The sequence below is a fragment of the Elgaria multicarinata genome, chromosome 13, assembly GCF_023053635.1.
Source record: "Elgaria multicarinata webbii isolate HBS135686 ecotype San Diego chromosome 13, rElgMul1.1.pri, whole genome shotgun sequence".
Classification (NCBI taxonomy): Eukaryota; Metazoa; Chordata; class Lepidosauria; order Squamata; family Anguidae; genus Elgaria; species Elgaria multicarinata.
Window position 1 is genome coordinate 34853140 of NC_086183.1, and position 13411 is coordinate 34866550.

Sequence of the window (13411 nt, forward strand, 5' to 3'; positions counted from 1 at the left end):
GAGAAAGCCCTCCTCCTAGTAGCCACCTGCCTCACTTCCTTTGGCAGGGGCTCACAGAGAAGGGCCCCTGTAGATGATCTTAAGGTCCGGGTAGGTACATATGGGAGGAGGTGTTCCTTCAGATACGTTCCTTCCAGCCGCACGCACACACACACACACACACACACAGACACACACACACACACACACACACACACACACCATTCACCTGTCCACTGACAATTGTGAGCATTGCATGAGTTGACAGCTGCCCAGCATGTACCTGAAGGGCTCACAGCCAGAGGTGCTGAGCCATAGACAAGTCAAGCTTGCTTCTCTCCTTTGGAGACCAGATTTACTTAACATGTCTGATAACCTTTGGAAAGTTGGTTGGAACCGTTTGAGGCTGACTAATTATCTTCAAGTTTTTTACTTTCTCTGTTAACTCTTTAACAAAGAGATATTAATGAGCAACACATTTTTGGCTAGATTTTGCCAAGTCAGACGTATTTCAAAATACCTTTATGATTTGGAAGAGTTTTTGTGCCCGTGTAGGGGCCCTCGCAGTCTGATCCACCTTTTTTGGAGTAGGCCTGATGTGCTGTCAGTTTGTGGTTTTCAACTGAAATTTCAGCTTTCAGTCTGAAATTGAGTTCCAGACAGAATGCCTGAAAGGTCCTTAATAGACGCAAATTTCCCCCCTTTGCAGATGTATCAGTTAAGGGTAAGATTTTTCTCTCCTGCATCTCCATCCACTGACAAGGAAATCTTGTGTTTTTTCATATTCACATGGATCTGATATCTTTAATTTGCTCAGAATTCAAATCAGGTCTATGTACCCCATACGGCTTTTTTCAAATGGAACAAGTGCATGTAACCAGGGCCGGTGCCAGACTATTTTGCACCCAAGGCAAGGCAAGCTACTTGCACCTCCCACCCCAAAAATTGCCTACTTCGATTTTTAAGAATAGATGTTTGTAGAAAAAATAAAAAGCACAAAACTTGAACTTATTATGTTGTTTCTTAAAACAGCTAATTTGTATAAAACTGTGACCCTTAAAGTGCAGCACTGCCCCCCTCTGAGGTCTAGGCAGCCGCCCTAGGCGGCTGCCTAGTTGGCCTAATGATAGTGCCGGCCCTGTGTGTAACACATCCAAAACAACAGAGTCCTGTGGCAGAAACCTGCCTCTTTGGAATGTTTACTACAGTGGGGTTTGTGACAGTAGAACCAGGAACCAGGTACAGAAGGGACGAATTGCATGGTGGTCGTGGTGGGGAAATTGCCAGCAAATGGATTGGGTCCCTCTAAGTGCTCTGCAGATTACTGGAGTTTGGCTCCGATTCTAAGGGATGTAAAGAGTGTGTGAAATCCATTTTGTCTGCATTTCACAGATTCTCGGGTGTCTTTCGTCCTGTCATCCACTCATTGATGGAACTGGGAGGGAGCTTATAGGGCAGATTTGCAAAAAAAAATTCACCTGCGCAACTTCAAATCCTCCCCAATAAAATGCAAAATCCCCCGATATGTACATTTTCACTTTGCCCCTTTGGGAAATGCACATTTTGGCTGTGGATTCTCCCCACCCCCATATTTTTCTATTACTAAATACATATAAAATTCAGAAATGTTAGAAAAATGGTCCATGTGTCCGCAGAATCTTTAGGGTGGATTCTTGCACTGAGCAGGGGGTTATTCTATAATTCTGTGATCTGCCCGACTGGGGAAAAGTTGGTCCACTTTGCAATTCATGGGTCACATTCATAAAAATCCAAACTCATTTGATTCTGTTGGAGATTTCTATGGCATCCCTGCCTGACAGTGCAACTATTTTTACTACAAGTAATTTTCTGTGGAGAAAAACAAGAAGCAATTGAAAAAAGGATAAGGCCTCTTTGAACAATCTCCTCTGAAAGATGCAAAAATGATTACCACTCTCTTCATGGAGGTGGGGGACACTCCTATTTTATCTTAAGGAGCCTCTTCAATCTGTTCTCTGTTGCTCCTGACAGTATTTGCGATAGGCTAGGATGAACGAATGGCCTTTCTGGGCTCATAAAACAAACCCTGTTGTTTGAGTTTACCCAAAATGTGTCCTATAGCTGAGAATCCCTCCGGGCAAAGAAACGGGTCAAAAGGACAGAAACTTGTTGGACTAGGAAGGAACACCTAAAGGAAGGAGTTGCTCAAAAGCAATGGTGGAAATTGCCATAAGCTACACACACACACACACACACACACACACACACACACACACACACCTTTTATAAGGCCCGTTGCACCCTTGAACCCCTCCCAGTAGCTAAGGGGGATCTCCAGGAGTGGAAGCAGTTGAGGAGGACTCGTGACCCCCCCCCCATGGATCTGCTCTCTGTTTCAGTCCTGCTGCTCCTCTGTGTCTGTTGCATCCTCCTCGCCTTGACATGGGGGCGCAAAGAGGGCAGAGGCCTCCGCCTGCCCCCGGGGCCCACCCCACTGCCCATCCTGGGGAATTTTTTCCAACTGGACCGAAAGAATGTCCTCAAGTCCCTGGTGAAGGTGAGTCCCAATTCGCCCCTCTGTCTTCTTCGGTGTCCAGAGAGACTGCAGAAGGTCTCCTCTGCGATGAGAGTGTGAAGAAGGCTGAGCTGGCAAGATTTGGCGAGAGGGTGCTCAGCGCAGTGGTGGGGAAGCAGGGACTAGTGGGGGCAAAGTGATCTGGGACGAGGCAAGAAGCCGTCCCTGTAAGCGCAGAAGAAGGGCAGCAGAGGCCTGCCGGATCACCCCAAAGGGTCCCCATCGCATGCAGCCTCCCCCCTCCCCACCACCACAGTGGCCGACCGGACGCCCCCAGGAGTGCCGTCAGCATCACACGAAAGCAGCTGCTGCCCTCCAGCACCACATGGACCTCCCACTGGGCCTCATCAGTTGTCCCTGCATTTGCCCTGCTCACATAAAGGGGGAGGGAGGGAAGGGGGCCATGTGTGCAGCAGAGTGGGCATGTAGGTAAAGGGGGCTGCGCCCCCTGCTCTCCCTGGCCTTACCTCCTTGGGTGCCGTTCTTACCTCCTTCGGGCACTTTCCTCCCAGCTTGGCTCACCTCCACCTGCATTCTTCCCGCAGCTGTAAAAGGCAAGGCCCTGGATGCCCAGGCGAAGGAAACACACGGGCCAGAGATCTTCCCTTTTGAGCTTCCTCCCAGTCCTCGGTCACTGGGTAATAAAAATCTCCCACCTGCATGGACTTAATGTAGCCAACCCGGTGCAATGGATGCAGGAGCCTCCAACCCCACCCCAGATAGGAGGCAGAATTTTGTACACATTTGCGGGGGGGTGGAATGGAAAGTCAAACCGGATTATTCAAGTCCAACCAGAATGCTTATATTTCCAAATTTTCAGTCTATGATTTTGATTTTTGGAAAGAAATCTTTGTAGCTGCTAATAACCCAATCAATGTTGACTTGCTTTTCTAGACTTTTATGTTTGCCTCCCAAAACACACACTGACCTAATTACAACAGCATTCATGCCTGGGAACAATTTTTGAAAATATTTGCTCTCTCTCTCTCTCTCTCTCTCTCTCTGTGTGTGTGTGTGTGTGTGTGTGTGTGTGTGTGTGTGTGTGTGAGAGAGAGAGAGAGAGAGAGAGAGAGCGTAAGCAATTTCAGCTGGGGAACTGTTCACGATTTCTGCTCCAGTCCTCACCTCCCAAGGGCCGCTGCAGGACATGCTTCCTCTGGGGCACCTGCAAGGGGACTCGTGGCTTTCTCTTCGCAGATGAGTGAGGTGTACGGCCCGGTGTTCACCCTGTACCTGGGGCTGCGGCGGGTCGTGGTCTTGTGCAGCTACAAAGTGGTGAAGGAGGCCCTGGTGGACCAGGCAGAAGAATTCAGTGGCCGCGGGCAGATCCCGTCCTTCTCCAAGGATTTCAATCAACATGGTGAGGGACCCCTCCCTGGGGGGGAAAGGAAGGGTTGAGCATCGCTCAGCTCTCTTGCCGTGGGGGCGGGGAGATGTCCTGCCCCAAGGCTCTGCCTTCGGAATGCAACTCCCTCCACTCCAGCTTAGGTTGGAGAGAATTGAAAGTGGTTGGCACAATGGGGCATTTTTATGACTACATCTAGCCGTACAGGAGGCCACACTTCATGGGTGACAGCTGGGAGGAAAAGGACACGCTTCCTCTTCTGGCACACTGTCTCCCACCCCCCATCACCCCTGCACCTGCCATTGATTTACAAAATAGAAGAAACATGGAGCAAGTTAACGTGAAGTTTGGCCCTAAGACTCAGCCAGCAATTTGCAGCCCTTGAGGTACATTCTGAATTGTAGCTGTACTAGTTTCCCAGTATATCTTTAGCCAAAAGAATAATCAGTCTACCTTGAGAACATCAGAGGCGCCCCTGAGGCTGGATGAGATCAAAGTCCATCTAGTCCAGCGTTATGTTCAGACAGTGCCCAAGCAGCTGCCCACGGGGAACACGCATGAGTGCCCCCTTTCACTCATGTTCTCCGCTGGAACTGGCGTACGTATAGGCAGACTGCCTGGGATATTGGCGCCATCAGGACTAGTAGTAGCAGAGGGGCCTCATCATCTGTGTGGCTGCTGGGCCGCAGAGGCCCAAGCCAAGGCCAGCTGGCACAGCAGTTTCTCAAGACCTTACATGGCAAATGCAGCACAGAAGACGATGAATAGGAGCACAGAATAGCAAGGGCGTTGGACAAAGGCTCCCCCGCGCCCCCTCTCTCACCAGCGAGCCTTTAAATAAATAAATAAATAAATAAATAAATAAATAAATATTTGTATCTCTCTATCTCCAATATTTGTATCTCTCTATCTCCAATGGAAGACGGGTGAGGTGCCAGACGACTGGAGGAGGGCTAACGTTGTCCCTATCTTCAAAAAGGGCAAAAAGGAGGAACCTGGGAACTACAGGCCAGTCAGTCTGACATCCATCCCTGGGAAAATTCAAGAGCAGATTATAAAGAAGTCAATCTGTAAACACCTTGAAATCAATGCGGTGATCACTAGAAGCCAACATGGATTTGTCAAGAACAAGTCCTGTCAGACTAATTTGATCTCATTTTTTGATTGGATAACCTCCCTTGTGGACAGTGGGAACGCTGTGGACGTCATATATCTTGACTTCAGCAAAGCTTTTGACAAAGTACCACATGACATTCTGATTAACAAACTAGCTAAAAGTGGGCTAGATGGAACAACTATTAGGTGGATTCACAGTTGGCTACAGAATCGGACTCAAAGAGTACTTATCAATGGAACCTTCTCAAACTGGGGAGAGGCAATGAGTGGGGCATCACAGGGCTCAGTCCTGGGCCCAGTCCTGGGCCCAGTGCTCTTCAACATTTTTTATTAATGATTTGGATGAAGAGGTGCAGGGAACGCTAATCAAATTTGCAGATGACACAAAATTGGGTGGGATAGCTAATACCCTGGAAGACAGAAATAAACTTCAAAGTGATCTTGATAGGCTGGAGTGCTGGGCTGAAAACAACAGAATGAAATTTAGTAGGGATAAATGCCAAGTTCTACATTTAGGAAATAGAAACCAAATGCACAGTTACAAGATGGGGGATACTTGGCTCAGCAATACTACAAACGAGAAGGATCTTGGAATTGTTGCAGATCGCAAGCTGAATATGAGCCAACAGTGCGCTATGGCTGCAAAAAAGGCAAATGCTGTTTTGGGCTGCATTAATAGAAGTATAGCTTCCAAATCCCGTGAGGTACTGGTTCCTTCCAACTCTGCTATTCTATGATTCTATGATAAGGCTATTTTAAATGCAACTGTCTTGGTCCAGCAAACCTTTTTAAAAAGAAAACTCTCCTCCTTTCTCCCATAAGCCTTTTAAAAATGTTTGCAACTCTCAGCACCAAGCCATTTAAAAAATAAATAAATACCGCTCTCTCCCACCCCCAAGCATAGCTTGTTAACCATGCTGGTGACCTCTTCAACTTGGTGCTACCTTTCCTAACTTGTAGTAGAGATTCTAGCTGGGCTTCTGTGGTTGTGGTTTTGTGGGATTGAAGAGAGCTTTTATACGGGCAGGAAATTGCGTTTCCCTTACCGTCGCTCTGCTTCCTGCTTCTCTTCCGCAATAGGGACGAGCAGAATCACATGGGGAAGAAAGGAGAAGAAAACAGTGACTGCTTGGCCCATTCATTTTAGTGGGACAGCACCCTCTGGTGGGCATTTTATAGCACAACTTCTCCAGCACATGGCAGGAAATAGTGACAAATATTGTTATAGTTCAGAAGAGCCGAGTTTTCAGAGTCTCATTTTGTAATGAAAAAAAAAAACCAGCAGGAGAAGCAGGAGATGTGCAGGAGAGTCACTGAGTTGTCAAAATGACCCACAAACGTCTGTGAATTTTGGGGTCACGAGGCATGCTATAATACACTTGTCTAAAGAAGCTCTAAGCTCCCCATTCAACCCAGGCACTCCCACTCTCCCATCTTGGCTCGAAGGCGTCTAACATATACCCAGATGTGCATCTTCTGCTATGGCACTTTGGCCTCCTTGACTGACTGTATTATTTCACCCTATCCTCCCTCCAAGCCTTTTCGCTCCTTGTCCCCATTTGGCCAATCAGAAACATTTTCATCTTCATTCTATAGCGATGATTTAACCTGAACTGGATGCTTCCCAGTTCCTGTCTGCTTTGCACCAGGTTTCAGTTTAAAAGCTGCTCTGACACCTTTTTAATGTGAAGACCAGCAGTCTGGTTCCCTTCCAGCAAAATGGAGCCTGTCCCTCTTCTACAGGCCTGGCTTATCTCAAAAGCTTCCCCTGCGCCTAAAAAAACCACACCTTTGTCTCATCCACCCATCTTCACCTGGCATTCTGGCCCATTCTGGCATGTGGAACAGGTAGCACTTCAGAGAAAGTCACCTTGGTGGTCCTGGATTTCAGCCTCCTCCCTAACAACCTCAATTTGGCTTCCAGAACCTCGCAACTGCATTTCCCTACATCACTGGCACTAACATGGACCAGGACCGCTGACTCCACCACAGCACTATCTGGACGGCATGTGATATCCGCTACCTTTGCGCTGGGTGGGCAATTTCACGTGCGTTTTTACATCACAATCCCAGCTGTCTGTAGGCCGAATGGCCAAATCTCCCACTACTACGACAAGCCCCCTCCCCTGGCCCAAGGCCCACTCTTGGCATGAGAGGATGTGTGTTTGCCTCCTGAGGAACGGATCCAAACGACACCCTCCTTTAGAAGTCTCCCCCTCTTTTTCACGAGAGCTTCAACCCTTCGGCCCGTTGTGTCTCTGCCAGGGATCACATTTACTAATGGGGAGCGGTGGAAGCTGATGCGAAAGTTCTCTCTCATCATCTTGCGGAACTTCGGAATGCGGAAACGATCCATTGAGGAGCGAATCCAGCAGGAAGCCCAGTGCCTGGTGCAGGAGTTTCGTAAAACTCACGGTAGGCCTTGTTCCAATAGTTTCTGCTCCCTAGCAGAGATCGGAAACTGACCTCAAGGTGGCCACGTTGTAAGTCCTTCCCCCGGGGAACTGGCGTGTCTGGCATGGGGGAACTGTAAGAGAATATCCTTCCGCACTTTGTCCAAGCCATCGTTCCCAGACTTCTTTGGGGCAGGCGGTGACTTTTAGACAGGTGCAAAACCAATGCAGGTTCGCCGTGGCTTCTCTCCTTCCCTCCCTCCCTCTCCACCAGGGGCCCCCTTCAATCCTGCCGTCATCCTCAGCCACGCCGTCTCCAATGTCATCTCCTCCATCGTGTTTGGGGAACATTTTCAGCACGGTGATCAAAAATTCCTCACGTTGAACAACCTGATAGCAGAACGCTTCCGTTTTGCCAGCTCCCCCCAGTCTATGGTAAGGGCAGCAGGAAAATGTCCCAAATTCCTCTTCGTTTCTTGTATTTATTTTTATTAAAATGTTTATTAGTCACCATTCTAGAAGGGACTCTCTTTAACTGTGCCACAATTGCCAAATGATCAATAGACCCGGCTATGCCCTGCTTAGAGCTTAGTACAGAGATTTCCAGAGGGATCTTTCAGCTGGGGAGATTAAAGACCACCCCACCCCACCCCACCCTACCTCCCATAACCTAGGATTAGGCCACCATTCACTCTAATCCCATCTGGCACAAAGCCTCCCCTCCCCCCCTATGTACCGTGCTTTCTAGAAGAGCTTGGGGTGGTTGCAGGGAGGGAAAAGGCATGTCCACCTCACACCGTGTCTGATGGCTCTCATCCCTACGCATCAAAAGGCAGGAGGAGGGCCGTTCAACCCAGAGCCGCCAGCAGACCACCCTACGCTAAGTCACTCTTGCGACCCACTCCTGACCTGGTGGCATCTCGCCTCCCAGCTCAATCTGAGGAACTTGAGCATTCTTGGTTGTGCAGTTTATGGGGCGTAATCAGCCCCATAACCAGTTTTGAGTTGATCAAGCAGCCCTGGGATATTTCTTTATTTGACTATTACATGTATAACCCACCTCCTAGGCTGAGAGGCAGTGACCAGCCCAACGTCTCCCAATGAGCCTCATGACTGAGTGTGGACTAGAACCCGGGTCTCCCTGGTCCCAGTCCAACTCTGACCACTGGAGTGCACTGGCTCTCAATATATATGAAGTACTGAAGAAATACAAGAAACTATGAATGGAGCGCATCAGAGCTTCTGGGCAAGCAGAGCTCAGCTCCTGCTCTCTTGGGAATTTGAGTTTACAGGATGTACATGGTAAAGAAGGCTAAACATACTCACACAAATCTATTCTGTCCCTGCAAAACCTCAGCTGTACAATATCATCCCGGAGATCATGGAGAAGATCCCTGGAACGCACCACACAGGCAGCAAATGCTCCCAGGCGATTATCAGCTTCATCAGGGAGAGGATCAAGATTCAGCAGGCCTCGCTGGATCCCAGCGCCCCGCAGAATTACATTGACTGTTTCTTAGTGAAGATGGAGGAGGTAATGAGTGGACCTTGTGCCCACACCAGCCACTAGGAAAATGTGACGCCAACCTGTGAAACCTCCATCTTGTCTCTTGGCAGGAGAAACACGACCCGGGTTCTGAATTTTGCATGGAGAATTTGGTCATGGCCACATTCAATTTATTCTTTGCTGGGACGGAGACAATCAGCACCACCCTGAGATATGGATTCCTCATCTTACTGAAGTACCAGGAGATACAAGGTAAGGGGAGAAGGGGGAGGAATGACTGCGACCCGGGTGTAAGATGTAGGTTGAACTCCTGCCTTGCAGCTGCTGTTTTGGCCTGGCAGGATTCAAAAGGAATCATTTCAATAAATGGAACATTCAGGTTATTAAGAAACTGAACTACACAGCCAAAAGGTATCAGCTGCTTTGCTCCATCCCAGTCCATTAAACTCTGGTGAAGGGAATGCCAACAGGGAATTGAACTGTGGCTTTGGGAAGGAGTGTAATTGCTGCCATCCCTTCCCCAAGAAAAACTCCATGAAGAAATTGATCGGGTGATCGGGCAAGATCGAATCCCAACCAATGATGACAGGAATAAAATGCCCTATATGGACGCTGTGCTGCACGAGATCCAGCGATTCAGTGACATCCTACCCATGAACCTTCCGCATGCTGTGATGCGAGACACCCACTTCAGGGGATACGTCATCCCTAAGGTAGGATTCCCAAGGCACATCGCATCGGGAATGGAGAGAGCGGGACCCAGTCTTCAACACAACAGGCGAGAAACTTGGGTAGGAATGGGAACTGAGCACAGTTCCTCCATAATCAGATGGTCCACCCCAGGAGCTTAATGGAATCCAATGGATTTCTGAGCAGTCTTGGGGATTTTCTAGTGGAAAGATTTGGTGATCCAGCCAAGGCCCTAGTCTAACCAAGAATGGTGAGATGTGATGGGCTGTCAACTGGATCGCACCTCCTGTGTTCTCCTCCTTGGTAGGCCAGGGAGCAGTGGACAATGAAACAGGCCAGACATCAATTAGAGCACAAATGGCATAAGACTCAAAGTGAAGATGACCGAGCATGTTCCACAGCACATAATCGTGCCTACCATGTTGTAGCGCAAGCAGCAAAGAAGGCTTATTTTGCTGCCTCTCCTGCGTCCAGAGGTAGTTGTCCAATGGTGCTCGTCCAGATGGTTTGTGAGGTGTTAGCAAGTTCTCCCAGAAATGTAGCTCTGGACCGCTCAGGGACGCACTGTGCCCTTTTTGAGTCACACTTTGAGTATAAGAGCATACATCTCCGTGGTGAACTTGGCATTGTAGTCAGTGCAGCTCTAGTCTTGCGGCTTGATGACATGGACAAGGTGTTGGCAGCAATGTGACTAACCTCATGCCCTGTTTATCTTTGCCACTCCTGGCTAATAAAAGCTACCTGGTTGGGGTGTGGGGTCTCACTGGGTTTATCCAGGGTGTGATGAATGCTTTTCTATGGAAAGGAGTGATTTCTGCTTTCCTTCAGGAAGCAGTAGTGTGACCACTTCTAAAGATGATCTAGACACATTCCATTCTGTGTTTCAGCCTGATCACGGGACTGATTCAGCCTTGTTTGCCAGAACCAGGGTGTGGGTGTGATTCTATTAATTCTGCTTGATCACGCATCAGCTTTTGGTACCATCTTGTATCCTCTTGGATCACCTCTCTGTGGTTTGAGCACTGGGGGCATTTATAATACTCCTGGTCTTCTCTGTAAGATCAGTTTCAGAGAGTAACACTTGGTGACTGTTCCAATCCTCATTCCCTTGGCAAATGAGCTACAAGGTTCCACAAGGTACCATTTCATCCCCAATGTTATTTGACATCTGTATGAAGCCACTGGGAGCAGGCATTAGGGGATATGGAGCACAGTGCCATCACATGTTGATGATACACAGCTCTATCTCCCTGTGACATCTGAATCAGATGAGGCTGTGCAGGTCCTGGCTTGGCGGCCCCTTCCAACTCTACTATTCTATGATTCTATAAGAAAAGATCAAAATAGAATCTCACAGTATACTATCATGTGTATCTAATAATATTGGGTTCCTGCTGCCAAACAGGCCAACATTCAAATGGAGCAGCTTTCTTCGGGGTGATGATGCAGTGGTGGATACAGCTTGACCACTTGGAGCTCCACCCTTTGTGCAGCCCTGCCTGCCACCTTTTCCTTTTGCTCCCATCCCTCCCGCCTCTCTCCAACCTCTGGTCCCCTCCCTCTTTGCCAGGGGACCTACATCTATCCTATGCTCAGCACCGTGCACTACGACCCGGAGCAGCACTCCAACCCCGAGGAGTTTGACCCCGGGAGATTCCTGGACAGCCACGGCCGCTTTCAGAAGCTGGACGCCTTCATGCCCTTCTCAGCAGGTGTGTGTCAAGTGTGGGTCAGAGAGTTTCAGCACTGACTGAAACTCCCATGGATCGTGTGGGAGAAGGGCTGGGTTGCCAGCTTATCAATTTGCCACGCTAGTTGTGCCTTCATCAGCAGCTTGGCCTGCTGGTTTAGCTGGCGATTAGACCTCCCAGACCTCTGCATCCAGCTGCCATTCAAGGCACAAGAGCAGGCCTGGCAGGGTTCCTTTCCCTGGCCACTGGCAACCCTGAGTCCTCCCACCTTTTCCAACGTTGACTGTTGACTCCTAACTGTTCCTCCGCTCAGTTGGATCCTGCTCACGTTTTGCCATCTTAACATAGTCCCAAATTGGTGGAACTTCCCAAGCAGGTTAGATGATTTACTGAGGCCGGGGACTGGGCAAGTCAATCAATCACTCACTCAATCAACCAATCACTCAGTCAGCTGTTCCAGCCTTCACCGCTCTTGTCTCTCTTTCGGCAGGGAAGCGCATCTGCCTGGGCGAGGGAATGGCCCGCATGGAGCTCTTCCTCTTCTTCACCACCATCCTGCAGAACTTCACCCTCACTTCCTCGGTGCCCTCGGGTGAGATCAGCCTGGCGCCAGCTGCATGCGGCATTGGCAAGGTGCCCATCCAATTCCAAATCTCCATGCTCCCGCGCCAAAATTGATCTCTCTGTTCCTGCACTTGGCCAACAGACAAATGTGGAATGATCCCAGTTCAGGACTCCTAACAGCCAGCTGTGCCCTATTCCAGGATATGCCATTGGGTTTCCCCTTTCTGCCACCTCCAGTTTTCTAGGTCCTCTGGCCCCCAACCCCAGACTGTCAGTCATGAGCATGCTCAGTCCTCATTGGGCGGTTTTGAGTGTCCGTCCCCACAGAAGTTAGCTTTTTTTTTTCCTTCTGCAAACCTTGGAGTTACCCTGAATCTTCTTCTGCCTGGGTGGTGCCATTTTGTCCAGAAAAGGGCCGGTATCTGGAGAAATGAGGTCTCTATTAGTATACATGATCTATTTTGAACATCTGAAACCATCCATACTAACATAGAGAAATAATGGCTATTACTAGAGGAAGGATTGTATATATGATCCAGAGTTATTCTTATTATCAATATACAAAGGATCTAATGTAAGTTTGAAATATAAAGATTTATTATTATTATTATTATTATTATTATTATTATTATTATTATTAATTTACTAACTGCCGCTCACCAGACAATTACACAGCACTGGGAAAAATTGGACAATTTGAACTTATTGGCATGGTACCGAAATATATGGTCAGTGGCAATATCAGAAAAAACAGCTCACAATTTGCTTCTGATCCAGGGAAAAACAGAATCGCTGTCCTTTTATGCTATATGGTGGAGATTTATTCAACACACGTCACAACTAGACTTACAACAATATCTGCCCGCTTCAGCTTTGAACTTTTGGACATTATAACAACAAAAGAAGATCATACAGCATAGTTAGTAATTAGTATATTTGTTTATTTAGTTATTTTTATATTATTATCTTTTCTTTTCTCTCCTTTTTCTTTCTTTCCTTTTATTTTTTTCTCCTTCTTGTATTGGTTTCCCCCCTAAAATTGTATTTTTTTTTATTTTATTCTTATATAACTGTCATGTGGTGTAGCTGCTCAAGCGTCTTCAAGGAGTCAAAACTAAGGAAAGCTCCTAGGTTATTCTACAAAGCTTTATTGCAAACAATTAACACTTCTATAATACAAACTAGGCACTTTTATGGGTAAAACACCCCCTAGGCAACGCTATGCAAACTAAGCAAAACAACTGACCTTTCAAAGGAAAGTCTTTTCAAATGTCCCCAGCTTCAAGGTGGAGGAGGATGTGTAGATGACTTCTTACGCAATCGCTCTGGCTGTCTCTTTGCTGCTAATCTCGCTGAACATTTTAACTTCTGGTGATTCCTAGCATCAAGTAATGTTTTGGAATGTTCACCCCTGGAAGTTGACTCCATCTCCTGAGAGCATAGGCTCTGACCTTGAGGAGATAGACGCTGGAGGGGGCGCATTTGCAGCTGAAGGCTCTCCCTTGTGAACTTCCACCCCCACTGGCTCAGCATCTGCTGAATCAGAATCTGTTTCTGATTGATTACCTGCAT

The 13411-nt window shown here is 47.9% G+C and overlaps 1 protein-coding gene across 1 annotated transcript; it reads left to right on the plus strand.

Moving 5' to 3' along the window:
* Positions 1-2335: 2335 nt before the first annotated feature.
* Positions 2336-11953, plus strand: LOC134407837 (cytochrome P450 2G1-like). The gene is made up of 9 exons (XM_063139785.1): positions 2336-2515; positions 3731-3893; positions 7260-7409; positions 7662-7822; positions 8745-8921; positions 9005-9146; positions 9420-9607; positions 11155-11296; positions 11766-11953. The coding sequence occupies exons 1-9, from the start codon at positions 2336-2338 to the stop codon at positions 11951-11953; spliced, it is 1491 nt and encodes a 496-aa protein (XP_062995855.1).
* The last annotated feature ends 1458 nt before the right edge of the window (positions 11954-13411 follow it).

Bases quoted from the DNA above. Each gene is read 5' to 3' on its own strand.
- LOC134407837 (XM_063139785.1), top strand. From the start codon at position 2,336: ATGGATCTGCTCTCTGTTTCAGTCCTGCTGCTCCTCTGTGTCTGTTGC. The intron at 7,823-8,744 runs GTAAGGGCAGCA...GCAAAACCTCAG, and splicing joins CCAGCTCCCCCCAGTCTATG to CTGTACAATATCATCCCGGA. The intron at 11,297-11,765 runs GTGTGTGTCAAG...CTCTTTCGGCAG, and splicing joins CTTCATGCCCTTCTCAGCAG to GGAAGCGCATCTGCCTGGGC.